At 45.0% G+C, this 25,036-nt stretch overlaps 1 protein-coding gene across 14 annotated transcripts in view; it reads left to right on the top strand.

Moving 5' to 3' along the window:
• Positions 1–18,928, top strand: part of CAMK2G (calcium/calmodulin dependent protein kinase II gamma) — a 123,772-nt gene extending 104,844 nt beyond the window's left edge. For 3 of the 14 annotated variants that reach the window (XM_030488946.2, XM_030488945.2, XM_030488951.1), the window contains 9 exons: positions 3,358–3,426; positions 4,997–5,041; positions 5,706–5,754; positions 7,863–7,976; positions 9,631–9,756; positions 12,290–12,365; positions 12,861–12,955; positions 14,070–14,315; positions 16,677–18,928. In XM_030488946.2, coding sequence (XP_030344806.1) covers positions 3,358–3,426; positions 4,997–5,041; positions 5,706–5,754; positions 7,863–7,976; positions 9,631–9,756; positions 12,290–12,365; positions 12,861–12,955; positions 14,070–14,302 — 807 coding nt within the window. In that variant the 3' untranslated portion in view covers positions 14,303–14,315; positions 16,677–18,928. The remainder of the gene's footprint in view (positions 1–3,357; positions 3,427–4,996; positions 5,042–5,705; positions 5,755–7,862; positions 7,977–9,630; positions 9,757–12,289; positions 12,366–12,860; positions 12,956–14,069; positions 14,316–16,676) is intronic. The other 11 variants (XM_030488949.2, XM_030488947.2, XM_030488952.2 and 8 more) reach the window with 6 other exon arrangements.
• The last annotated feature ends 6,108 nt before the right edge of the window (positions 18,929–25,036 follow it).

The following is a 25,036-nucleotide window of genomic DNA, read 5'->3' as shown; positions in this document are numbered from 1 at the left end:
ATAATCCAAAACTTCCTTTTGTCCTGATCTCGTTTATGTATCCCAGCATGACCAAATACCCAGTAACTGCCTCCCCTGTCTTGTTCATTTCTTTTTTTCATCCATACAGATGTTTGATATCTATAAAATTTGTCAGAAAAGTAGTCAAACCCACTCTTAACAGAGCAAAGAGAAAATTGGCCGGTGCCATATTGTAAGGAATCATACATAGCCAGTTAGATGATGCCTTTGTCTCTTGACGCTGAGATATGAACAGTAAATAAGGTACAAAAATTAGTTACTGTATTATCTCCTTTACACAGAAAAAGAACAGAAAATTTTTCTCCTCTATTGCAGGTAGAACAGGAATGTTACATTACTGAGAAAGCAGCATTTGTTTCTACATTACTATCTGGAAGATATTTCTTCTGTTCCTCCTTCAAGGACAGCTTAAAACTATGTAAACACACACACACACAAAATATTCCCAAAGTACTGCTTGAAAATCTGATGTGAGGCACTATCGTTTTGCCAGCCCTGCCTTTATGAAACTCCAGGGCAGGAATTCGTTGTGCCTTTCTTGCCCTTTTCTGCCCACTGCCAGCAATACTTAAATTCCCTCTCCATGTTGTTTTAAAGCAGCTGGGATATGTAAACCACAAAAGTGTCGGCCTCAGAAAACATGGAAGCATGAGGGTGGCTGAATAACTAGAGTTAGCTCATGTGTTGGTACTTATTTTCTTTCAGTTGGCTCGAAATGTGTCCCCCTAGCGATATGATCACTGGTCTGTTTTTTTCTCTTGCACCCTCTGTGTTGTTTGTGCCTGTCTGCCTGTCTCTTGTCTAGCTCAGGAAGTGCTGCCAACTACTGTGGCAAAACTAATCATGTTAACATAGATTTTAAGAAGGACCTGGCACCTTTTTAAGTGAATTGGCCTCTTTTAACTTGAGCTGTGCTGCTGTGAATTACCACGGGTTGTAGCCTGCCCAGTGACTGTGATGTTGGCTGGCAGTAGGAGTGGAAGGTGCGGTAAGAGTTGGCTGTGCCATCTTGGGCTCTGGGAAGGGCAGGCCAGTCTTGCCCAGGGAAGGGCAGTTGGTTATGTTAGGCCACAAGGCACGAGTGTGTGTGGAAAGCTGAGTATGTCAAATACCTCCATTTGAGACAGAGCTGTGAAAAACGGTTAGGTGAAGTCTTGTGCTTCTTGCTTCTTTGGGACTCTGTCCGGGAGTAAAATGTCATGTGATTCTGGACTAGCAAACTTGATACTTGGTCTTCTTCAGCCCACTGGCTGGGGAAGAGTGTGATGGATGAACTGGGTGTTCAGTGCAGCCTGGAGGGTAGGCTGTGTGCATGGGTTTGCACTTCGTAAGGTGGTGTTCCACACCTAACAAGCTGCTGTCAACTTTTTTCGGAACAGTGGCTTCCTGGATGTTTGTTGGTTGGTTGGGTTCTCATTTTATTTATTTAATTTCTGATTATTATTTATTTCCCATTTGGCCTCAGTTATAAAGCCTTCCAAAAAATTGGAAGTATTTTTGTACGGCTTCTTTCATGCTGACTTTATCTTCTTATCCCAGCGGACTAAGAAAAATGAGCTGTGCTTTTCTCACTGGAAAAGGTTTGGAAGATAGATCTCTGCACTAGGATCACTGTTTCTGAGAAGTATGGGAACCTCAGTGCTGTATGGAGGGGTGGACCCAGGCATTGCCAGAATTTTGGTTGTGTTTATGCCACCAAATAGCTTGGGATTAATTTTTTCATGTTGATCTGCTCCTCTTTGGCTTCTACAGTTGCCTGTCATCTCTTCTGCCATCAGACTGGAAATACATGCAGGAAGCAAAGCTCTTTGAAGGCCAAAGTCTTAGGACAATGTGGGGATGTATGGAAAGAGGCATTAAACAGTAATTGGTGAAGTGTTTCTCCTTTCTTAGCTTTGGGGATGAGTGTGTCATATGCTCCTTTGATTTTTTTCTGTGGACTTTAAAAGAATTCATTCCTGCCTCTCTCATCTTCTTCCTTCCCTCTCTAGCTGTCCCATATTTCTCTTCTGTTTCTCTTCTCTTCCTCTCCAAAAGGGATAGCTAAGCCAAGGCGTGCCACTTTTGAAGAAAAACTGAAGTATTAGTAGGTGGAGTGTCAGCCTCATAGGATCTGTCTCTGGTTGACGTAATTAAACCTTTGATAGCTGTTCTCCAGCTCAACATTTGACTTCTGCACTCTTTGTGGTGGTTACTGGGCAATGAGGGCATGATGTTTTGTAGTATGAGTTTACACTCCCCAGGAACAGCTACAGTGAGGTCATGCTGCTGTGAGCACCCATCTAGTACTCCTGATCTGTAAACCAAGGAGTTTGAGTCAGGCTCCTGCAGTGCTGATTTTGACGTTGTCGCTGGTGTCTGGCAGCAAGAGAGCTCTATACCTGGTGTGGGGGTTATATGCCAGCGTAACTGTGGGACTTATTCTCCAACAACTGACTGGATTTGTGGGCTAGGAACTATATAGTAGTAGATAGTAGACACAGGTTTGGCTTCCTACAGACTTTGCTCATTCCTGAGATGACTGACACACATGACTCAAATGGGATGTTTCTTTACAGCAAGCTTGTGACTGCCTAATTGTGTTATGTGAATGCAGGAAACGGAGATATTCTGCTACAGCTACAAGAGAGACTAAAGAGGGGGAAGATGAAAAACTAGTGGGCACAATCCAGAGGACTTGCTTCTTGGGGGACTACATGGCCTTTTCCTTGTGTTCCATCCCTTTCCATATTTTGGTCCTGAAGTCTCTTTGTTCAGGTCACAGCAAGAACACAACACACCATACCTCACCTTTTCTATACCTTTTCTAGGGCTGAACACACTTTTTCTGGCATTAGTAGATTCCCTGGGACCCTCAGCATCATCATATACCTAGGACTGTCCCTGGACACTTTGGGACTCCTCAGACACGACTCCCATTTGTCCCCTGTTTGAGATTGCACCGTGACTATTATGTGTCTCACTTCTGTAGTCTCTTGCTCTCAGGACTACTGCCATCTGTCATTCTTCTTCACCACATACTTTTGTTGGTGCTCATTGCAGGATTCTCCCCATCCCTTTGGGCTGCTGCCTTTTCCCCTTCTGTTTTCCTTCCGTATAGCTCTAGCAGTCCATGCACATTTGGATTTTGGTACATCCCTTCAATAGCTGTTGCCTCTGAGGGAAGGATGATGTTCAGCAACTCGGGCAGCACTCCTCCTTCCTCCCTCTTCTTGGTGATCGAGCCTGTGGGAAGGGGAGGGTCAGAGGAGATGGTTGGGGTTGAAGCAATACTGTCATTTTCTTGCTGCCTCTGCTGCCCAGCAGGGAAACTAAAACCATGTTTTTCTGTCTCAGCCACAGAGCAACAACAAAACCAGTATAGTAAGCACTGCAAAAGAAACACCCCCAGTGCAGACGTCCATGGTATCTTCCCCAACTGCTATTTTTTTTCCTGTTTGGTTTAATTTTGATTCTGTCCTCTCCCCTTCTCTCCTTCCCCCCAATCCCAAGTGCTGCTTGTGCTGCTGTTTCAGCTTGTGTTTTGGCTTCGTTCTGTGTCCCTGTGCTGCTGTGGGCCTAATCACAGCCTCACAGGCTTTGGGGTGGGGGTGCTGAGCAGAGCTGTGGTTGGATGTGGGGATCGCAGCTTGCCTGGACTTCCCCGTGTGCCATCCCTGTATAATTCTGTGTGTCCCGTTCAACTGTTCCTGCTGGCTTTGGGGAGGCTGGTTTGGAAGAAGAGAGTGGCAAGCTCCATCCACTCTCTTAACGCTCAGGAAATGGAGGATGGACTCCAGGACACTACAGAAGAAAGGGGAGGCAAAGGGTTTTTAGAGGAATCCTTTGATGGCCCATTTGGCCTGCTCAGTTGTGTGGCTGGTCCTCTGCAGCTCGCTGACTTGCTAGGCTAGCATTTTCTGTTTGGGCTGTGTGCAGCAGACTTCACAGGGTGCCTTGTGCCTAGTCTCTTTAACGGCACAGCTTGGTGGGGGCTGCCTCGGTGTGCTTGGAGGATCAGGCAGCAGTGCAGTGAGTGAGTGTACATCACTGCACCATCGCAGTCCCTGGTGCCCTCGCTAAGCCACCCTGTAAGAGTGACAGCAGTGAGGGGAGATCCCGAAGTCTTGTCCTGGTAATGAGGGGATGAGTGTAGGAGACAGTTAGCCCCCCACAGGCCTAGTTGCTTCTCTTTGTTGTGTGCTCTGGAGAGTTGGATTTGGCATTTTTGGAGGGTGGGATTTGATGGTTTTGTTGTTTGTTGAAGGATGAAGGGTTCTTGGGACACTTCATAATTTTCTGCTTTCCCTTCACTGGCTTTGTTCACAATGGGTTTGATGCTGAGGGAGCCTTTCTAAATTATTAACTATTGTTGTTGTTATTGAAATTGGATCTCATTTTAGATCCTTGTAGAAAAATGAACTTTTTTCACAGCCCAGTTCCCTTAGCAGCTTCTCTCTGCGAGGTATTGAGGTGGTCTGGCTTATCCCATTTTTATTACGGAAATTATGAATGTCCCTTTTTTAGGATAAAATATCTGACAAATGTTCCAAAAAACTGGGAGACAAAGGCCCCAGCCCAATACTATCCTTTCCTCCCCTTCTCTCTCTTCTGAAGCACTTTTCCAGGGAGGCCACTGTTGAGGGGTCACTACTTCAGGAATGGCTGCAGAGGGTGCAGACTGGCTGCCTGGTTGCCGTCTGCTGTTTGTGCCAGACCGGTTCACTGGAGGCAAATTGGGAATTAGGGGCAATTGCAGGGGAGCTGGGGGCTTTGTCTCCTTGCGTCTGTAGTTTTTAGTGCAGCCTCTCTCTTCAGGAAACCTTCTGTGCAGGAAGTGTGTGCGTGTGCACAGAAGCACTCGTGTGCTGTTTGGAGTTTGTGGTTTGGTTTATTTTTTCTGTGTCAGTCACCTTTTCTCCACTTGCTGGGGAGTGAAAAGAAATGAGAGAATGCTTTGGAACTGGAGTTTAATGATTCTTCCATCCTTTCCTAGGAGCCTCAAACAACTGTTGTCCATAATGCTACAGATGGCATAAAGGTAAGGGATGGGTGTGTTGCCAGAGAAACCTCCGCTTCTCTCTTGTGGTTCTCGCCTTCGTGTGTCTTACTTCGGTTTCTACCTTACTGACTTCTGGTTTGTAGCATGCTCCTGAATACTGCTGGTAGTAGACTGGGAGGTTTGTGTTATATGGCTGTGGATCTTTGGAAGAGGCTGAGTAGGGACAACCGTTCAAATATTATCATCTCCTTCCTACTGTGGTGTCTTATCACCACTCTCTTTCGTATATGGGGTGGAAGAGAAGATACAGGCACTTACGCACTTGGGTTTTTTTATCTGGAAATGGAGACCTGTTCCCCTGAGAAAGTGTAGGAGCCCTTCTTTAGCTTCCTGTGGCTACTCTTCTTCCAAATAGAAACAACTCCCATTTGATCTCATTTGACAGAGTTTGGTAGCTTCTGTCCTTGTAAAGTTCTGGGTGGATGGCTTGAACGGCTTGAACATGCAAAAGCTAAGCAGAGATGCTGTTAAGTTTTGCTTACTATTTGGCCTGCTTCCATCCAAATCTTCCTTATATCATCCTCTCCCTGCCACCCCTGCCAATATTTTTGTGCTTTTCCCCATCTTTCTTCACAAACAAACCCAACTATTTACTCATGCTCCCGACTGCTGATGCCTGGTAATGCTCTGTTCTGCCATGCAGGGTTCCACAGAGAGCTGTAACACCACGACTGAAGATGAGGATCTGAAAGGTAGGTGTTTTGCCTGTAATTTCTAATACAGTTAAGTGCAGGCAGGGGATCCTGGAGATGCAATCATTGCCTTGAACTAGCTTCCCGGATTCCTGTGTCTGACTCAGTTCATAAATTCGCCATGACGCTGTCATTCCTGTCACAGTGGGACCATGCGTTGGGGAACCAGCTGACCTGGCCCCTGTGGAATATAAACACTGTTTGCCCTGAGCTAATTTGTTTTTTATCTCAGAGTTGGAATTCTTTTCTTGCAAATACCATAATCTGTTAATCTCCAGTCCATTTCTAGGCATGGAAAATCCCTACCAGTCCCTTGAAGTTCGGAGTCTCGTGGTGGTTTTGTGCTTCCCTGTAGGTTACAGGGAATTGAAACCTCTCTTTCACTGCTCAGGCTCCATTCTCACCCCTTTCTGGGAGTCTCTTTAGTGACATGCCCACACTTCCCTCTTCATTTTTTTCTCTTTGGGTCTATTTTTGTTTCTAAATTGAAGATCATTCTCAGCCTATCGTCTCTGCATGGAAATGATTTTTTGTGTCCTTGACTGAGATACCAGTAGAGGGAGAGGCTGAGAAGAGATTTCCCACCTTTCACTGACCATATCGTAAATATTCCGTGCTTGTAAAACTCTTCAGATGAAGGAGCTCCGAGTCCCATATCTGCTCATGTTGTTTGAGCAGCTGTCTTTTTCCTCACATCTCTAAAGAATGAGTGGGTTTGGGAAGGGTGAATGCGGTTTGCATTCTGAGGCAAATGTGTTAATAGTCTGCATTTTGAGGCAGAGGTATTCTCATTTGCCCTGCAGTCAATCTGAGTTACATATCCAGGGAAAAATCAATGCTGATCCTGTGGTGTAGCAGCAATGTCACCTTTGTCAGCTGGGCTAGTTCCTGATGCTTTTCCCATGGCTTATCACAAGCTGCTGGCTGCTCTTCTGAGGAGTCATAGGGAGCAGAATGCATGCCAGTGAGTGAATGAGCTCTGCAATAGAGATTGTTTCAGATGAGACCTGACCTCGTTACAGAACAGTGTTCTAGCTCCCACCTTTTTGACAAAGAGTAATCCGTGGTTTAAGAATCCAGCTTTGAGGGAAGGGAACTGGATGTTTTTTGTTGTGTGGCAATGAAACTGATGTATCTAATCTCTGCTGGATATCCATCCAGAACAGGTATTTGTTCCAGAACCTTGTCTCCTTTGGCAGCTTTTGTTCAGGAGAGGTCCCAGGCTTAAGCCGTTTGAGCCAACAGGTCCTGTAAGTCAGGAATAGAAATGCTGTGAGGAGAAAAAGGCTAGGACTGGAACAGGAGTAGGGAGAAAGAGGGCAGCTGGCCAGAGCTAAATCTATGAAGAATTGTATAGGGCTGCATTGCTGCAGATCAAAACTGAGGTGTTTTGGGTTGTTTGGGGTTGGTGGTTTTTTGGTGGTTTTTCTTTTTTTCCTTTTTTTTTTTTTTTTTTTTTGGCAGAGGTTAGAAGTTTTTGTTCTGATTTTACTAGAAGGGAGCATTTGAACGGTGGTTGGGAGGGAAGGAGCTTGCACAGTAATGGCTTGTGCTATGGCCAGCTCTGGTAGTTTTAGTGCTTCAGCTTTAAGTGTAGCAGTGTTTACCAGTGTTCCTTTTCAGCTCCTGCCCCTCCATGTTTTAAGCTAAGCAAGCACTAAAGGAAAACTAAATAGACCAAAAGGTTTGGGGGTGTTGGAGTTCTTGGTGTTCGTCATAGCCATGACTCTGGGAAAAGGGAAGTGTCTGTGCAATTCCTCAGCCAACTTCTTATTTCCAGTAGACAACAGGTGACGCAGATCTGTTCTTCTGTGGTGTGGGAGACGTCTTCTTGATCCATCAGTGACAGTTGCCTCAGGGATACGTTGTTTTGACTGTGGTGGGGTAAAAGCAGCAGCCCCCTCCCACGCTTCCCTGTGTCATTCTAAATTGCGCAGCAGGTCCGTATTGTAGAGGTATCTACTTGGCTTTGCCCTGGAGGATCCTCCTGCATGTTTTGTGCCCAGCATTGTGGTTTCTTTAATGTTCTCCTATTTCCTTTCTCTTTTTTTATTTACTGAACTTGCGTGTTTTGTTTGTGTTTGTGTTTTAATTCCCTGCCATGCTAGCTCCCCCTCTCTCCACCGGGGACGGCAGCTCAGTGCTTGAAGGACGGAGGCACAGTGAGAGCAAAACACAGACTGAGTCCATGCAGTCCCAGCTTTCTCTCTGTTTCTCAGCCAGTAAGTCCAGGGTGCAGTGCTTCATGGCATCTTTCTCCCACCCCTCCCACCACCTTTCCCATTTCTCCTTTCCCAAAGTTTTTCCTTTCCTCAACTTCCTTCCAGAGCGTTGATTTTTCATTTCTAGTTCCTCCAGAATAAAAATAAATCATCTCCCTTCCTGAAAAATACCCTCCTTTGCACACTGAAAATTTCCAAACCTTTCCAAAACCCCAGTCAGAATCTCATCCTAGCCAATTTCATTCCTTTGCTTTCACCTGAGTGAGGCGTGGAGTTCTCTGCAGACACTGCCTTTCAGGTTGTCCTTGGGCAAGTCACAGCATCTCTTAGTTTTCCTTGTGGTAATTGGGGTCAGTGGTGCAGGTCTGCTTATGGAGGGGATGTGCGAGGCTGAATTCAGACTCGTTTATCAAGAACTTCTGAACACCCCAGACGTGGATGGTGCTCAGCAGTTACAAAAGGAAGGAAAAAAGGTTTTTACAGGCTGCTTCAAGGATGCTTGCAAGAGAGGCTGTGGCTGCTGGAAGATCCCATAGCATTTCCGTGTCCATTGTCAGGTGCTCTGAGTGAAAATCCTTGGATAATGTTGGCTCTGAGGGGCATCTGTCTGTCGTGAGCTTTTACCTTGCGTGTCTGTCTTGCTAGCTCTGTTAGCTGGTACGGTGGTTAGTCTGCCAGTTACAGACAGTGCCATCTGCCTGATCTCTCCAGAACTGGCTGCCTCCGTAGAGGAGCCTGTGGCTGAAAAACTCTGAAAATGGATATGAAAAAAGCTAGTAGGTTGGAGAAAATCTAGGTGGGATTCCCAGCCCTTCCCCTACCCAGACATACCATGCTAGCTGCCTACTTAAAGCTATAATGGAATGATCCCTAACGTGAGTTGGGAATGGCTGAGTATTTTAGTCTGTTGAGATCAGTCTGGGAAGGAAAGAACAGGCATGTCCTCTTCTGTCTCCTCCAGTCTTCCTTCCCTGGTTTCCTGCATACAGCACCAGTATATCTTGTACGATGCAGCAGTTGGAGCCTCTCTGTTACTTATTTTTAAAGTAGTTGTAAGGATGTCAAACTGCTGGATTGTGAGGTGCAATGGGAAGGGTGTTTTGCCCTACCAGAACGGAAGCGAAACAATCTCTTCTGAAGTCTTTTTTGCTGTGAACTGTTCATCACTGCTTGCTTAACTTCTTCGTGCCTCTTGCTCATAGCAAGGCCCTGCTTGGTAGGCTGAGGAGTGCCAAATCACTTCTCTGCCAAGTGGGGCAGGGGACTCCCACCCCACTCCCCTCAAGGTTGAGATTTGCAGTGATGTGGATGCCCTACTTTCTTTCCCTTTCACTTGCATCTTGTACTTGCCCTCGTGCTGCTCTGTCACTACTCTAACCAGTGTTTCAGGTCACCCCCAAACTACCTCCAGCAGCATTAGTGTGATTCCTACTGTGCTTTGAGGGGTCATCAGTGCCAGGGTGTTCCCCTTGAGCAGCATCTGGCCCAGCTGAGGGTGACAGAGGCAGGAGAGCAGGTTGAGGTTGCTGGAATGTGGATGTCTCTGTGTGCTGATTGGGTTGGGGCTCTGTGTGTTTGTACTTCTTTCTTAGTTTTTATTTTGCTTTCTGGTTTTGTTTGTTTATTATTTTAACGCTTAACATTTGTTTTGCAGCTACACAGTCTTGTGAAGAGAAGCTTCATGCCTGGGACAGCCCAGGGCAGACATTGGAGTTAGAGCGTGCTCGGTCGGAGCCTTTGCTAACTCCAGTAGTTCCCTTTGTACTTAACCGTGCACCGTGTAAGTTAGCAGCTGGGTAGCAGTAGTGGAGTAGTGCAACTAATACTAGTTACCGTAGATGTACAGCCCCCTCCCCTTTCTTCTCTCCACCTCTGTGCCCCTCGTCCATCCGAGGGGGCACGGAGCGCCCTCTGAGCTCACGCTGAGCCCGGCTGCAGCCGGCGGGAGGCACGGCCGCTGCCAGCCAGGCGCAGGCAGCTGCAGGGAGCGGCAGCGGCCGCCAGGGGGCGCCGGGGAGCCGGGATGCCCCAGGCCCGCCCCGGCCGCCGGGAGGAGGGGCGGCCCCGGTGTCCGGACTGAACTGTCCCAACAGCAGTGCTGCCCCGGGGCCTGCCGCCGGCCGTGCCCATCCGCAGGCTGCTGCACAGGGCTGCCGGCAGCCGTAGCGCGGCTGCCTCTCGGGTTACTCAGAACTAAGGCAGTACAACAGCCGTGATCCACGCTTTTATACCCGTGCTGGTGTGTGCTTGCCTCCCTTTTGTGCCTCTGCAGTGCAAGTTAGGAGGCCCTGTGAATTCATCAGGAGTGGCAAGCGTGAATGCTGCTTTCTCCTGTGACATTCCGAGGCTCTCTGTCCCTCGGGAAAAGCGGATCACCTCCTGTATACTATTGTAGCTTGAGACATGTCGTGAAAGCAAGAGGACGAGCAGTCTGATGGAATGGACTTGTGTTGAAGGGTAGGGTGGATGCTGCTGCATCATGACACTTGGGAAGGGGTTGCCAATCTCCTTGAGATGAGTCAGCACATGGTGGCTGCAGCCTGCAGATTTCCTCACTCATCCCAAATAGAGTCTTTCCCACAGACCCCATCTTCCAGACATTGCACACGTTGGTGTGTGCTCTGCATGGGAGGGAGGTCCCACAAGTAGAGCCCTGCTTCTTTCAGAAGCAATTCCAGACAACTTGCTTGTAAGGACTTTTTTCACAATAGACTTAGCCCACTGTGTTGCTTTGACCTATTTCCTGTATACATCTTTCAGTGTGTGGAAATGTATACAGCCTGAGTGGTAAACCAGCTCCCTTACTGTTATGAGCCAGTTGTCCCCTCTCTGAGATGTTTCTGTAGGGGCTGGCTGGGTAGTATAAATCTCCTCATTGACTTCCAGAGTGGGTGCAAACATCTTTCATAGCCAGTGAGATTGTCATCTTGTTGCTCTTCATCTGCACTTATCGATAGTGGGATGAGATGCATATGTGGATGAAAATATACAGGGGTGAGCAGTTAAGACTAGCATCCTCTAGCATTTAGAGTGGAATTCAGCTTACCTGACTTGGACATCTAAAGATGGTAGGTTAGATTTTAAACATCATCCATCTAATTATAGGCATCTAAGATGCCTCAGGTGAGACTTCCAGAAGTGCCTATTTCTTTCAGAGCCTAAAGGAGGAACAGTCAGGTGGCTGATTCCATTTCAGACACCTGCATTTTAGATGCCTAGGGGCACATAAATTCTGCTTCTGGTGGTAGGGATTATAAATTATTTGGTAATGTTGAAGATAATGCTAGAGCGCCTCCTAAATGCTTGTATAACGTACAGGATATTCTAACTACAGCAAAAGTGTGGGGAAGGCTGAAAAGATGTGAGGGTGTGCATATAGGTTCAGGCATACAGATGGTGCACATATAGTCCTAGAACTAGAACTGTGTTATTTAACAGAGCCAACCCAAACTTCAAGAGCTCCTGAGGTCAGCATGGGTGATGGAACACCTCAGAGGGGATGGGGCCTGGGCAGGCAGCTGTGGGAAACCAAGAGAAGAGAATGCAGAGGTGCTGTCCAGAGAGAGCCAAGTAACAGTAGACAGCTAGCCCCTGTCTTCATTCATCCTCAAGTCCAGTGTGCTCGGTTAACGGCAGTGCTGTCAGAGTGCTGAAAAAATTGTGCCATAGGGATTGGCAGAAGCTACGTGCCTGAGGAATGGAGCGTGCACTGGTATATAGCTAGGACCTGTTCATCCAGCCCATCCATCCTGCTGCGGTTGTCCTTCTAGCTTGCGGAAGGACATCCCTACATGTCCCAGTTGCTTGTTTGCAGCATTTGTAATAGCTGAGTTGTTGGTGATGGTGATAGGCAAGTTGTTGGGAGGCTTTTTCCGATTGGCTTGATCTGTGTGGTGGCCATTTGTGTATTACTACTGTGGTGAAGGGTTCCCACATCTTAAGCTGCCAGACAAGTGCTTCCCATTGGCAGGTTCACTAACATTCATTGGTCAGACTCCCCAGCAGCACCTCAGGCCATCATTTAGGAGACACCTCTGGTGCCTCAGGCGTTTCTAGAAGAAAAAAATTTAACACGACATCTTTATTTCTTTTCTCCCTGCATTATGGGATCACCATTCCCCTTTCATATCACTGCCCCCCTGCTCTCATGTGGATGGCTGTCATTACTGCATCTCTCCAGAATGCAGGAAGCAGCATCCTATGAGATCTAGATTAATGGTGCTCCACAAATTGCTTGTAGGAAGCACCCACTAGCCCCCTGTGCCCACTGAAGTCTTACGCACAATTAAATTGCTCTTCCTTCTTGTTTGCAGTGCGTAAGCAAGAGATCATTAAGATAACAGAGCAGCTGATAGAAGCCATCAACAATGGAGATTTTGAGGCTTATACGTAAGTACAGATGTCTTCTGACAGGTTGTTTATTAGTTTGTGTGCAAGTGTTGTTCTGGCTCCTGGGTATGAGTTGTCATGCACTCAGGGATGGTGAAAAGTTGTACGCTTTTTAGCCTCCATCAGTTAGGAGTAGGGATATGGTAGAGCTCTCTAAATGAACCTCAAGTAGAAGTCAGGTATAAAACAGCAACAGGAGCAACAAAAGGAAAATGTCCTGGCTTTGTAAGAAAAATAAGGAGAAGGGCAGTGAGATGGGCAGAAAGAGAATAAAAGAAAACCGGAAACCTAAAGGCTTGTTTTATGTGAAATGCCAACTAGCACCAACTCTGTGTTGTTGCAGTAGGACTGAGTCCTCCAGGAACTTACTCCTTAGAGTAGGGAAATAGTTAGGTGGACACAGGGCGTGAATCAAACACTGTAGCAGCACTTCATTTTGTCAATAGGCCTTGGGCTCAAATGCAGACTGTAAGCCTGTGGTGCTTTTCTTTGCAGAAAAATCTGTGATCCTGGCTTGACCTCATTTGAACCTGAAGCACTGGGGAACCTGGTTGAAGGAATGGATTTCCATAAGTTTTACTTTGAGAACTGTGAGTGGGTAGAATTGGTAACACCAACAGCTTTCTCTCTAATCTTCCTTTATGCCACATTTTGGGAGGAAAATTGCCCTTGTTTTTACTGACTATCAGAACCAGCAAGAACTTCATTTTGCATGGGTTATGATGTGTTCATAAGAGCCAGCATGGTTTCTCTCAAAAACCTTTTCAACAACAATTTCAGTTCTAACCCCCAGATCCCTTCACTGTAGGCATACAGTTTGTCTGGTGCAAATGTTTGGTAAGCATGGACTGCAGGAGTGTTAAAAGTTTGGGGCACCGGATTTCCTACTGGTATGGAAATGGAAAAAAAGGAGCATATTTGATGGAAACAACATGTATGTTTGTAGTAGACATACTGAAGGGTCAGACATAAAAATAGTCATGCACAAATCAGTCATGCCTTCAGTTTTCCCTGGACGGTTTCAGATCTCTAACGCCTAAGGAACCTGTTACGTGGATACAAGGGTCACCCTGTCAGCCTGGGGTGGGAAAAAGAGAGTTGGGAGGAATGCTGTTATTTATACCGGTGGATTTATTTGCCTCCCTTCTTGGATGCCTCCACAGGATGAATTAATCGAAATTTAAATCTTGAGCTGTTCAATTTGTTTTATTTTGGGGGTTAGGTCAAGGTCCTTAGTATAGGCAATTCCTAATGCTCTAAGTATGCAAAGACTTTGTCTCTCTCAAAAGCCTGTTCCGGAGTGATTTTTACACTTCTCTGAGGCTTGTTCATATTTAATGCAGGCCTAGCTTAAAGATCTCCTGATTATTGACTCCTTTGTAATAATTCTGTAATTAAAAGATCTTTTCCTATAACTGAAGAAATAGCAGCCCTGATGAAAATGTGGCAAGTATGCTTTGCAGAAGAAGTGGGAGCAAAGGGGCGAGGGTATTGTAGGCAATAATAAGTGTCCCGTTCCTAAAGAGAAGAACAGGTGATGGGGAAAAAATTACTTGGATTTTGCCTGGAAAATTGCAGGAGCAATTTTTATTGTATCCCAGAATTCAGTGGAAGGTGAGTAGAATACAAAAGAGTTTGGAGGATGCTGGGGGCTGTTGGTTTTTAGTAGTAAAATGAAGCTGATGGATTTGTATGTTCTGCCAGTACTGTCGAAGAACAGCAAACCAATACACACCACCATCCTGAACCCCCATGTCCATGTCATTGGTGAAGATGCTGCCTGCATCGCGTATATCCGCCTGACACAGTACATCGATGGCCAAGGCCGGCCCCGCACCACGCAGTCTGAAGAGACCCGTGTCTGGCACCGCCGAGATGGCAAGTGGCTGAATGTCCACTACCACTGCTCTGGAGCTCCTGCAGCACCTCTCCAGTGAGGATCAAATACGGGTATGGATTGCAAGGGAAAGCATACATCATACACACAGCGAAGGCTGCTGTATGTGGGAATTCAGTATTCAAGGTTGTTTAGCTGGCTGTGGGAGAACTGTTTTTAGTTGTCTGTAGGCCAAAAACTTCTGCTGATCAGTTGGTGTTCCTTTCTCTATGTTCTGCCCTCTGGACTCAAGTAGGATTATCTGCCTGATGAATTGGAGTCATGCGCCAGATGGTTGTTCTGAGCTTAGCTACCCTTGTAGCAGCAGTGCTTCCTCCCAGGTACTTAGCTCTTTGTTGGATGGAATGCTAATCCAGAGCAGAGAGGAAGACTATCTCATGCTGTGTGCAGGTTTGCTGTTTCCCAGCTGTCAAGGAAAGGGATCTACCTTTACATGCCAGAGGTGATTTCAAAGAATTTTCTTTTATGACGATGCCATATTCTAAGAGAGGATATTGTAAAATCTGTACAGAAAAATTTCTACACCATAAGCGTAAAGATGTCATATAAATTTTACTATCAATTTTCTGATTAGTAGAAGGTATTTAGTGTATAATGTTGAGAAAACTCAAGGAAGAAAAAAAATCTGAACAAATGATAACATCAGGGGATTTAAAATATCCCCAGTTAGCTTGCTACAATTCAGCATTGGAGGAAACTTCAGGTATAAAATTTGACTTGAGGAAATGATTCTTGCTTGCTCCTGAAGGACAGCAGATCTATTTACTTCTGCAGCATTTAGGCATTCTTGTTCATTGCCTTTCTGGTTTCTTTTAGTTAGATGTACAAAGTCTTTCTGCCTCTTTTTGTTTTATGTTGAAACGTATGTCACAATCATTTTCAAGATCCAAGTTTCTTAATGTTAGGGCCTTTTTACTAAAGATTTTCTATTCTAGGGGAAACAAAAAAAATCTCCACCTCAGAGACAAGTTTTTTTTTTTTTTAATGTGCTCATTTGAGGATGAACTATTCAAGTGTAGTTACTATTTGAGTCCTAGTCCTGCATGCTACTTGAGCAGTAAGAGCAGTTTTTATTCTTACATGTTGTGAGGGATTCAACCCAACTCAAGGCAGTGGAAAGGAATGTGAACTATCACAAGCAAACTGCAGAGGTCACAGATGGAATTTGAAAAGCAAAAGCCAGCTGGGGGCACCAGAAGCAGGAAAGCCTTCAAGAGAGCTGGACCATCAGCTGAATTTCAAGGGAGTAAGGCAATGAGAAGGATAAAGCCTTTGCAGGGAAACAAAACATAACTTACTTGCATCAGTTTTCATCAGAGATGTTGAGGGAAACTTCTGTCATGGATTTAATCCAAAAAAAATGCAGAAGAAATTATTAAATTAAAGATCAGTATGGCTCAGTGGCTGTGCCTAGGAGTTCTGAGGAAGCTTAGGAATGGAGAGTCACAGCTGCTACAGAAGAGGTATGTTTCACTGACTTGGCTGCTGAAATGTTGCATCTCCTCCAAAAGTATGTGCTGGAGGGTTTCTGAAAATTGCCAAGCAGCAGCCATTTCCAAACCACAAAATGTTGGTTTAAAGAGTATTTTAAAAAAACCTATAAACTAAATTGAAGCTGAAATATTTGCATGCATTTCTGGGTTCTGAAGGAGGTATAACCATGTGCAATTACGAGTGGGGTCAGTGTGGGCAGCCCCCATCTGAACACACCAAATCATTTTGGAGCACCATTGGCCTGTGTGCAGTAAAGGCTAAGGATGAAGAATGACTGAGGTGAATAAGAATGCTTAAACATAAATGAGTGGTTTGTTCTCACCTGGAAGGCAGAGTTCAGTTTTGAGTAAGTCATCTTAAAAGGAAACTGCAGCTGTAAAAGAAGTTTGAGGTTAATCGGAGGACTTCCATGTAGGGAGAAAGTGGGGAAAAAAAAAAGGGCTGTTTAAATATTAAGAACATAAGACAAAATTTCTGAAGACTTAAAGACAAACAAACAAACAAACCAAAAAAAAACACCAAAGAAAACCTTTCAGTTCAAGGCAAAAGCCAATGGGAAGTGAGGCAGAAATTATTCCTTAGGATCATAGCCTCAGGAACACCTTGGGAAACTGCCTCAACTTCTGGGATGTCACTATCAGATAGCAGGCCCAGGTCTGCTCCAATCATGCAAGTAATTGATTTTAGCAAGTAGTTCGTTTTCACTGGAGGGAAAGTGTGTGCCTCTTGTCTTCAGGGCTCTCCTCACGAGCCCAGTCTGTGTTGCAGTAGGAAGGGTTTCTGCCTGCACCAAATAGTTGGCCTGTAGAAAACTTGTTTTATTAATTGTGTATAGCTAATGTTTGGCTTTATTTCCTTCCATCTTCCATCCTGTTCTCCCCTCTCCTTTCTCGGTGGACACTACCTCTTCCTGACTGCAGCTACTTGTGGAGATACTCAGCTGGAGGGCAATATCTTCTTAGCAAGCAGCTCTGGAGTGCCTGAGTGACAGCAACGGTCATGTCTGTTTTGACGTTAAAAAAATAAATACAAATTACAAACAGGCAGCAGCCAAATGCACGAAACCCTGCATGCATCTGATGCTCCGGGCGCTGCCTTTCTGTTGTTTTCCATGGATCCATCGTGTCTGTTTCTGCTGTACGAAGGTGTTTTTAAATCTAAAAAAGAAAAAAAAAAAAAAAAAGAAAAAAAAAAGACATGTTGTTTGTATAAAATAATAAAGAACAGGAATAATGCTAAATAAATGACAGATTATCCAACGTGCCCCCTCCCCCAGGGCTAAGGAAATGGCAGCAGCTGGAACATCTTTCAGAAATTAAGTGAGGGGGAAAGCAAAAGTGAATGAGAGAGAAAGAGAGAGGGAGAGCGAAAAAGGAGGCGGCTTGAGCAGCGGATGGCTGAACGATGCTCCGCAATGCCATGGTGGAAGGTAACATCACATTCAGGCTGTGCTGCTACTTCAGTCGGTGAGAGGTGGCGAGGAGGAGACCCCAGAGGAGCCAGTGTGAAGACTGGGGTTCGAGAGAGAGGAGGCGCTTCTCTTCCCGTTGCCCAGCAGACTGACTTCAGCCTGCTGCTTCTTCAATTTCTGCACAGCAAGAACGCTACGGAAAGCTGGTTGCTCGGCTGCTGGATCCTAGAACAGACTGTCTTTTTATTTTTGTTTTTCTTTTTCTTGTTTTCTTCGTTTTTTTTTTTATTAGAAAAAAAACCCGGCAATGGGATGTTGATTTAAAATTAAAGGTGGAAGTAGGAATTAAAAAAAATGGGTTTAAGTGAATATAACTTAAATAGAAGCTTGCTCTTCAGAGATACTGGTTTTAGAAACAGCCACTACCTGGCCAAACATGGAGGTTTGGAGCCAGCTTATTTAATTTAATGGAACAAAAAAAGCATTGCGTTAAGAGCAGAGGTTTTAGAGGAAGAGGGTATATGTATGGGATTTTCTATTTTTTTTTTTTTTCCTTTTTAATAGCATAGTTGGGATCCACAGTGCTGCAGAACACGTGTTCCTTAGGAAGCAGACAAAAACCTTAGTGTTATGTTCTTCATGAAAACTTGCACATACACTCCTATATGAGGCATAAATAGCGTGTGTTTTTTATACTGAAATATATGCACCCATAGAATTAAAGGGGTTACCTGGCCTCCTGTTTGATTTGTTTGGTCTCCGAGTAAAATAGCAGTTGGAGCCAGCAGCCCCAGCCAGGTGCTTCTCCCCACCACTAACCCATCTGATGTTTGTAAGTGTCATGTTTCCTAGTGTTTATTTGGGTAATTTTTCTATTTTTTACAGTGATGTTGTAACACAGAAAACTATCAGATCAGAACCTCAAAAACCATAGCGGAAGGACTCCAGGCCACCTCCCTGTGTTGCCTCTGGCTGTTAGAGGATACCTCATGAAGCAGAGGGGAAAGGGAATTAGCACATGATCTGATGTTTGTCCTTTGGGCCAATTCATCTTCCTTTCTTTTCTTTGCTGCAAAAGGAGTCCAGTTCCTTTATTCATTGGGTGGGAAATGTGGAAGTGTTTTGTTGACCTTATCAAGGAGGGAGCCTAGCCCCAAGAAGAAAATGGCCTTTCTGGTGGACCCTGGTAGGAATTGTTTTGACCAAGGGAAGGCATCACTTGCAGAAGTTGGCATAGGCTTCTACCTGAATTTCTGTCTACCCCTGTTCATTTTTTGGATCTTTCAAGGGAGTTAAAGTGATTACACTGACAGCATACTAAGTGTGAGGCAACCTTTTTACAGACTACAGAAGAGAAGAAAGCCAATTTGGAATTTTAATCCTTATTTAATAGAATGCAGAAAATAAAAGCTGTTGCACAAAGTGGAGCTGTCGCTTTGCAACAGATAGCTCTGCTCCTTTTGTTAGAGAGGTGCTATCCCACACCAGGATTAGATCAGCTAACCCATGATGCAGGAAAAGACCATCCACACTTCCCAGTTTTGTCTGAGCAGATATCCTTTTCTTCCTCCACCACCCCAGGGAGGAGTGTAGGGATTGAACCCATGAGGGCAAACACTAGATTTTATTATTTCGAACCATTTTTAGGACAGCACTAAGCCAGTGAGTGAAGTGGAAAAGTTAAAAGCCTTGGTATTTTATTCAGATTTTTTTATTTTAAGCCACAAAGAGAGAGCAAACAGGAGATTACAATTAATGCCATTTAAAAAAGATAAATAATAAAACATTATGCATGCCTTCTTTAGGTCTGATCTTACTTGTCTCTTTACCTGATGATTATTAATAATTAAAAAGAACCCTCTGTATTAAGTATCTGCATCTTTCAGAGAAAATTTTAAAAGAACAGAACTGTTTTTTGGTTTTGCACAGTCTTGGAGACAAACTCTCTTTTGGGGTTTTTTTGTTTGTTTTGTTTCCTTTTAAGTTAATGAGAACCTTAGCTTGGTATGGCCATTATCAAACACAGCTGTACACCTTTAGCATTCTTAATGTTCTTTTATGGGGCTAATATAAGCATCTATATAATATATATTATAAATATCACATTTTAAACAGGAAATGGAAGGCATTTGATGCAGAATTTTTGCATGATATAGAAATAATTAAAGTTAGCTAGTGTTTGTTTGTTTGGTCTGAATGTTGGTAGAACCTTCATAGCTTTGTTACAATGAAACCTTGAACTGAAGATATTTAATAAAATAACATTTAAACAGTGCAAAGTATTGAATGTCACATTTTTCTCTGAAACCAACTAACAATGTGGAATTGGCACTTCTGGGGTAAGAATCAATCCACAAAACCTTTTTTTGTGTTAGTAAATCATGTGATTTAAAAATGTCATGTTTAAAAAGAAGAAAAGGTAAGTGGTATCATAACGATGACGAAAGAATACCAGCATTAGTAAAGACAAAAGGGACTAACAGAACCTGTTAAAATGAACTTTATGGCATTTCCCTGACAGACCATGGGATAACAGCAAAATCTTTCTGCTCCTGGTAGCCTAACCCTTGGCAAGTCCATGCTGTTACTACCTTTCTTAGTCTTTGTTTTCCTCACCAGTATTTCAGCTCTGTGGGAGAAGCTGTCTTAGGTTTGCCTGATGTAAACATGCTGAACTCCAGTTGCATGGCAGCTCTTATATTCGTGAGCTAGCGTATTTTGTGTTCTCCTTCAAAGGTACAGATTAACCACTCACGGGTACAAATTTGCCTCGTCTGTTAAGAAATCATGTGTAGGCTACTAGAAGTTAGAAGCTGGCTGGATTTAGCCTGGTTTGTTTCTATACTGCCTCTTGTGAAACATGTCATTTATGCTCCCTTCGGTAGGCTTTGTTCCACTCAGGCCTTTGCTGTCTTGGCTTTTTTCTTTCATCTCCTACCTTGCAGTGCTCACGCTGCTCTCTTAAGTGAGAGCCTGCAGTGCGTGCTGCTCTCTCCTGCTGAGACCCCTGCCCAGCTGGGCTGGGGAGCATGGCTGTCAGTGGGACACAGAGCCCTGCATGCTTTCCTGCGTCTACTGCTGCCACCGGCTTTGTGGCAGCTCGGCGTGGGTCGGGTCTGGCACAGTTCCTGCAGGGGATATGTATCTTGGTTTGGTGCTGGGGGTTCTAGCTAGCATTTGTGCCCCAGTTTGGCAGGCTTGGCTGGCCTCCCGCTCCCCTGAGGTTTTCTCAGGTGCATCTGGGAAACGCTGCAGGTGGGAGGTGGTGGCTTTGCCTTATCAGGAAAGAGTTCAGTTGTGCTTAATCCACTTTAACTGCAGCAATTACCTAGCAAATAGGTGTCAGTTGCTGCTGCTTAAAGAGATGATTGCTTTTGCTGTCTGATGAAACAGGAGGAAAATTGTCCTTAGTGTTTAAAGGGAGAAGGTAAGAGTTTTACAGCCCACTTCACTGGGACTGAAGACAATCTGTTCACAGTCAGAGGAGATAGCTCCTGCTATTACAGTAGCAAAGAGAGATTCTGCTATCATTTCTGATATCCAAGGCAGCATCATTTACCAGGTAAGGTCTCTCCTGAAGCAATTAATCATGTCTTAATGATCTTTGAAGAAATGTTGCAGTAGGATCCGGTATGCGCTAGGAAGATACCCATAAAGTTAGTGATGATTTCCCATGTTCTTAGTAGCTCTTTTAACCAGGACAAGAGTAATTGAATCACTTACAGAAAGCACAATAGTCAGACTAACGCTTATGTCAAGAATATCTGTGTAGCGTATATATGGGCCCTTTCAGTCTGTTCCTGTGTATGTGTGTGATTTAAGTACATTTTAAAAAAAGGTGATGGTGTCCTATTTAAGCTGTACTGTATGTGCCTTTTTCACTGGCAAGTCCTCCAGTTTTGGGCAGGGGCACTGAAAAATGGGATAGAATCTGCTCCTAAAAGGCTTCCTGTCTTATGTTTTCTTATGTTTTAGGTGACAGCAGGGATTGGGAATGGTACTTATCTGCAGTATGACAGCTCCAAGCTGAGCTATCAAGCAGCAGTATTCCCAGAAATGTATTTTCCAGTATGCTCTATCTGGTTAAAATCTGCTCATCCTATTGGATGGCATTTTGCCATCTTCCTACCCTAAAAGAAGTGCCTCAGAGTGGTTTTCTAAGCGTCGTCATCCCCATTCCGTCCCTGATATATGCACATGCAGGCTTGTATACATACGTTGATTACTCTGCGGGAGACCTGATTGATGGGAGCTTTTATTTGTGCCCAAATCAGATTTCCCTTTAAACTGGGATTGGTTTGCTCTCACTTGCAGGGCTAGCGGCACAAAGACTGCCAGAATGCTTTTATGATATAGTATGTATGATGTGGGGAGAAACATGAGCAGAATTAGACCTTGAATGTCGATATCCCTTCCAATTTATTATGAACACTGTTGCCTTTTACTTATGTGTAACTGATAACGTAGATAAGTGGTCAGAGCATTTGACTAGAGACCAGGAGATCTGTGATCTCTTTCTGGTTTTGCTATGGCTTTGCAGGGTGACTGCAGATGAGCCACTCCTGTGCTGTGTGCTTCAGCTTTCCCGTTTTTCCATGTAGATAATGAGACTGACCTCTGTAGAAACCGCTGGAAGAGACTGATGAGCAGTGATGCAGAGCAGCTGGGTAGTATTGCTGCTACACATCACAGACAGCTCCCCCCCTTCTCCCCCTCCACCCCGAGAATTTGAAAGGTTTGGGACTGCAGACTGATGCACCTGGAACACTTGTTTGTTTGAGATTGGTATAAATTTATTTACAGTTAGGAAAGATGGTCCTTGGGGGCACTTAAAGTGGCTTGAGTGGAGGGTTATGTATTTTTCCCTTGAGATCCTTAGTGCCTGAGAACTCCTCACCTGCAGGAATGCCCTGCCTGCCTGCCAGTAAGGAATAGGAATTCAGTGGTTCGTGTGTAGTAGGAATAAAAATTTTAAGCAAGTCATTTCTTCTCTACTTAACAAGTATTAGGAAACAAAAATGCATGGGTTTGTGGGTTTTAAGGCACAATGAAAGGATGCAGATAACTAAGTAAATAAAATCTTAGTCTGAAAGTTCCTTAATGCCACAGTGGGGTCTTCTCAAGCACAGGTGAATGGGGAGAGAGAGGAAAGGTCTTGTCCCTAATCAGTGACAATTTACATAGTTTTACTCACCCTAATTATCTACAAATGGATGGGCAGGATTACATTTATTCATAGAAAACCTTTTTGTTAATGCATCATACGACTGCCTATTGGCAGAGCTGGGATTTGGCCAGTTCTTGCTGGGATGAAATACTGTCTTGTCATGATTTATTTTCCCATGTTTCTGTGGACAAGTGTAGTGTTCATATCAACAGAGGAGAGCCTGCAAAAACGGCATCAAGGCTGTGCTTCAGAGGCCTTGTTTACACCGGAACATCCTATAGGCTTTATCAGTGGTTATAGCAGTGCTACTGCTGTGTGGTTGTTCCTGTTCCAGAAAGCAATTTGTTTCTTACTGTATGTTTAGAGGTTCAAAATAAACTGAGGAAAAAAAAGTACTTAGAGAAGGATGAGTCTACTCTCACGTGTCATTTGAAATTCATTGCTTTGGCTTTAACATATTTTTTCTGTATAAAAAAAAAAAAAAAGGCCCAAATTTTGAGATAGATTGTCTGAAATTTTTTAAGAATTGTGAACAGATTTCAGCCTTGTTGATTCTAAATAGTATTAATGCTGCAATTATCTTAAATATCAGAAGTCAGCAGGTTTGTACACCTAATCTGTTACAATTCAGTAAGAATCTTCCATACCTATTAAATCCTTCATTGAGCTTTTTTATACAGCATTATACTTCAACCTTCCCTTTCGAAAGAAACAGGCTTTTCCTGCCCCATTAAACCTTCAATAGAAGTGGACAAATAGAAACATTCATTAAAACTTAGTTTTGTCGTGAATATTCAGGGAGGATTGTTTGTTTGTTTGTTTGTTTATGTAACCTGAAGAAGGAGAAGGAGTTGCTTCAGAGAAATGCAATGTTAGCAGGGATAGCATGTGCTAAGTGAGATAGGCACAGAGCAATATGATAGCCTGGAAGGTGGGAGCAATACAGCCGAGCACTCGAAGTGGTTTGGAGTGCAGGGAAGTTGGTGTTGGGAAGAGAGTGGAGATGTGAGATGGCTTTCAGGCTGTCTTGCAAGTGAGTAGAGGAAGCAACATACAAGGTAGCCAGAAAGACAATAGAGGGATCAGGAGTTGGGATGTGGTAAAATGACAAGGCAGGCACGTGAATTCTATTGTGATGATTTGAGGAAGGAGGGGTTTGGAAAGATGGGGCATGTCTCAGGGTGGTTTCTATCAGTGTAGATTTAACTGGAATTTTAAGCCAATATTGCTGTACCTGTATGGTGTACTATAATGTACAATATATACTCCTGTCTATTATTCCCCTCTGTCAGTGTAACTGAGATCGGTTGGACTGGGGGAGAGAGGGGGGAACTACAAGGAAGGTTTTTATACCAGAATATCAAACTGTGGTTTGAAATAGTAAATCCAGTTTCACAGAATGCAGCAGTGGATCATAAATGCTACAAGCACATGACACGAAGTGCTGAACTGCCGCAGACTCCCTGTGTTGGCTCAGATTTGCTCAGCTGTTTCGGAAAGTGCAAGGTCTGGGGTGGATTGGGTATCACCTGCTGCTGCCACGCTAGCTTCAGGCTGCCTGTGTGCTGGGGACAGTGTTTAATGTGAGGTAAGCACCATGGCATGTGTTTGGGTTCACTGCACAGAAATGCAATCTTGTTCACACACATGCTGCTGGGTATTCTGGCAGTGTATGGAGCCGCTGTGATGGGACTGTAGCCCCGGTGCAGGTGGTGGGAGCAGCGGCCTCATCACCTTCTGCTGAGGTGGGGGTGCTGTCGGCCAGCAGCAGAACAGGCTTTTGAACTGCACAAAGATAGGATTGCGCATAGCTTTGCCTGCTTTACTTTGGCTATCTGATACACCTGTTAAGGTTTAACAGGTTTGCAGAAGCATGCTCTGTGCTTCAGATACAGACTGGCTAGCTGAAGATGAAAAGCCCTCTATAGATGTGTGCAAAAGCAGTGGCTTTCAAGTTTTTTCAACTTTTGAATACAGGATCAGGTTCCTATACAGTAAATTTTCATCTTGTGTTGTTTTTTTGTGGTTTTCCCGGGAGCAAGCCACAGAGTGCCAGACTGCAGCACAGGAAGCTGTGCAGTGCCAGGGTGAGGCCTTGTTCCCTGAGCACCTACTTTCCCTTGGCTTGCTCCTTTTCTGCCACCAGCCCGTTCTGCTGCTTTTGACCACTCCAGGCCCTACTCTTGCAGCCTGTCACGAAGTTTAGCCCCTCAGCAGCAGCGTGGGTGCTTTCTGTGCAACAGATTGAGAAGCAGGAGCATGGTTCCAGGCACTCCCAGGCTCCTGTCCACTTCTCCATCCTCCGCTGAGCGCAAATGTTCTTGTGATGTGGCTCCACATCCCATTCTGGCTTTCTACTACAAGTTTCTCCACCTTTCCAAGTAGGAAATTGCACCGTGCGTGTGTTTGTTTTCCTGGGGCGGCGCTGCCGCAGAGCATGTTACAGCCGGGACGGACCGCGGCGGCTGCACCGGGCCCTGCAGCCCGGCCTCCCGTACCCCAACCACTGCACAACCGCATCCCGAAAAGTGCTCCAGTAGCAGCGAGCGGCGGCGCGGCTTCCCTTGCACAGCAGCAGCCCGTGGCCGGGCCGGCCCTTCCCAGCCCCCTCCCCTCCCGCCGCCCCGCGGGGTCCCGCTCCCGCCGCACCGGCCCGGCCCGGCGGCGGCCGGAGGGCGGGGCCTGCCGCCCCTCCTCCGCGC

The sequence above is a fragment of the Strigops habroptila genome, chromosome 5, assembly GCF_004027225.2.
Source record: "Strigops habroptila isolate Jane chromosome 5, bStrHab1.2.pri, whole genome shotgun sequence".
NCBI classification, from domain to species: domain Eukaryota; kingdom Metazoa; phylum Chordata; class Aves; order Psittaciformes; family Psittacidae; genus Strigops; species Strigops habroptila.
The sequence above is the reverse complement of the archived record's forward strand: the minus strand, read 5'-3'. Positions and strand labels throughout refer to the sequence as shown.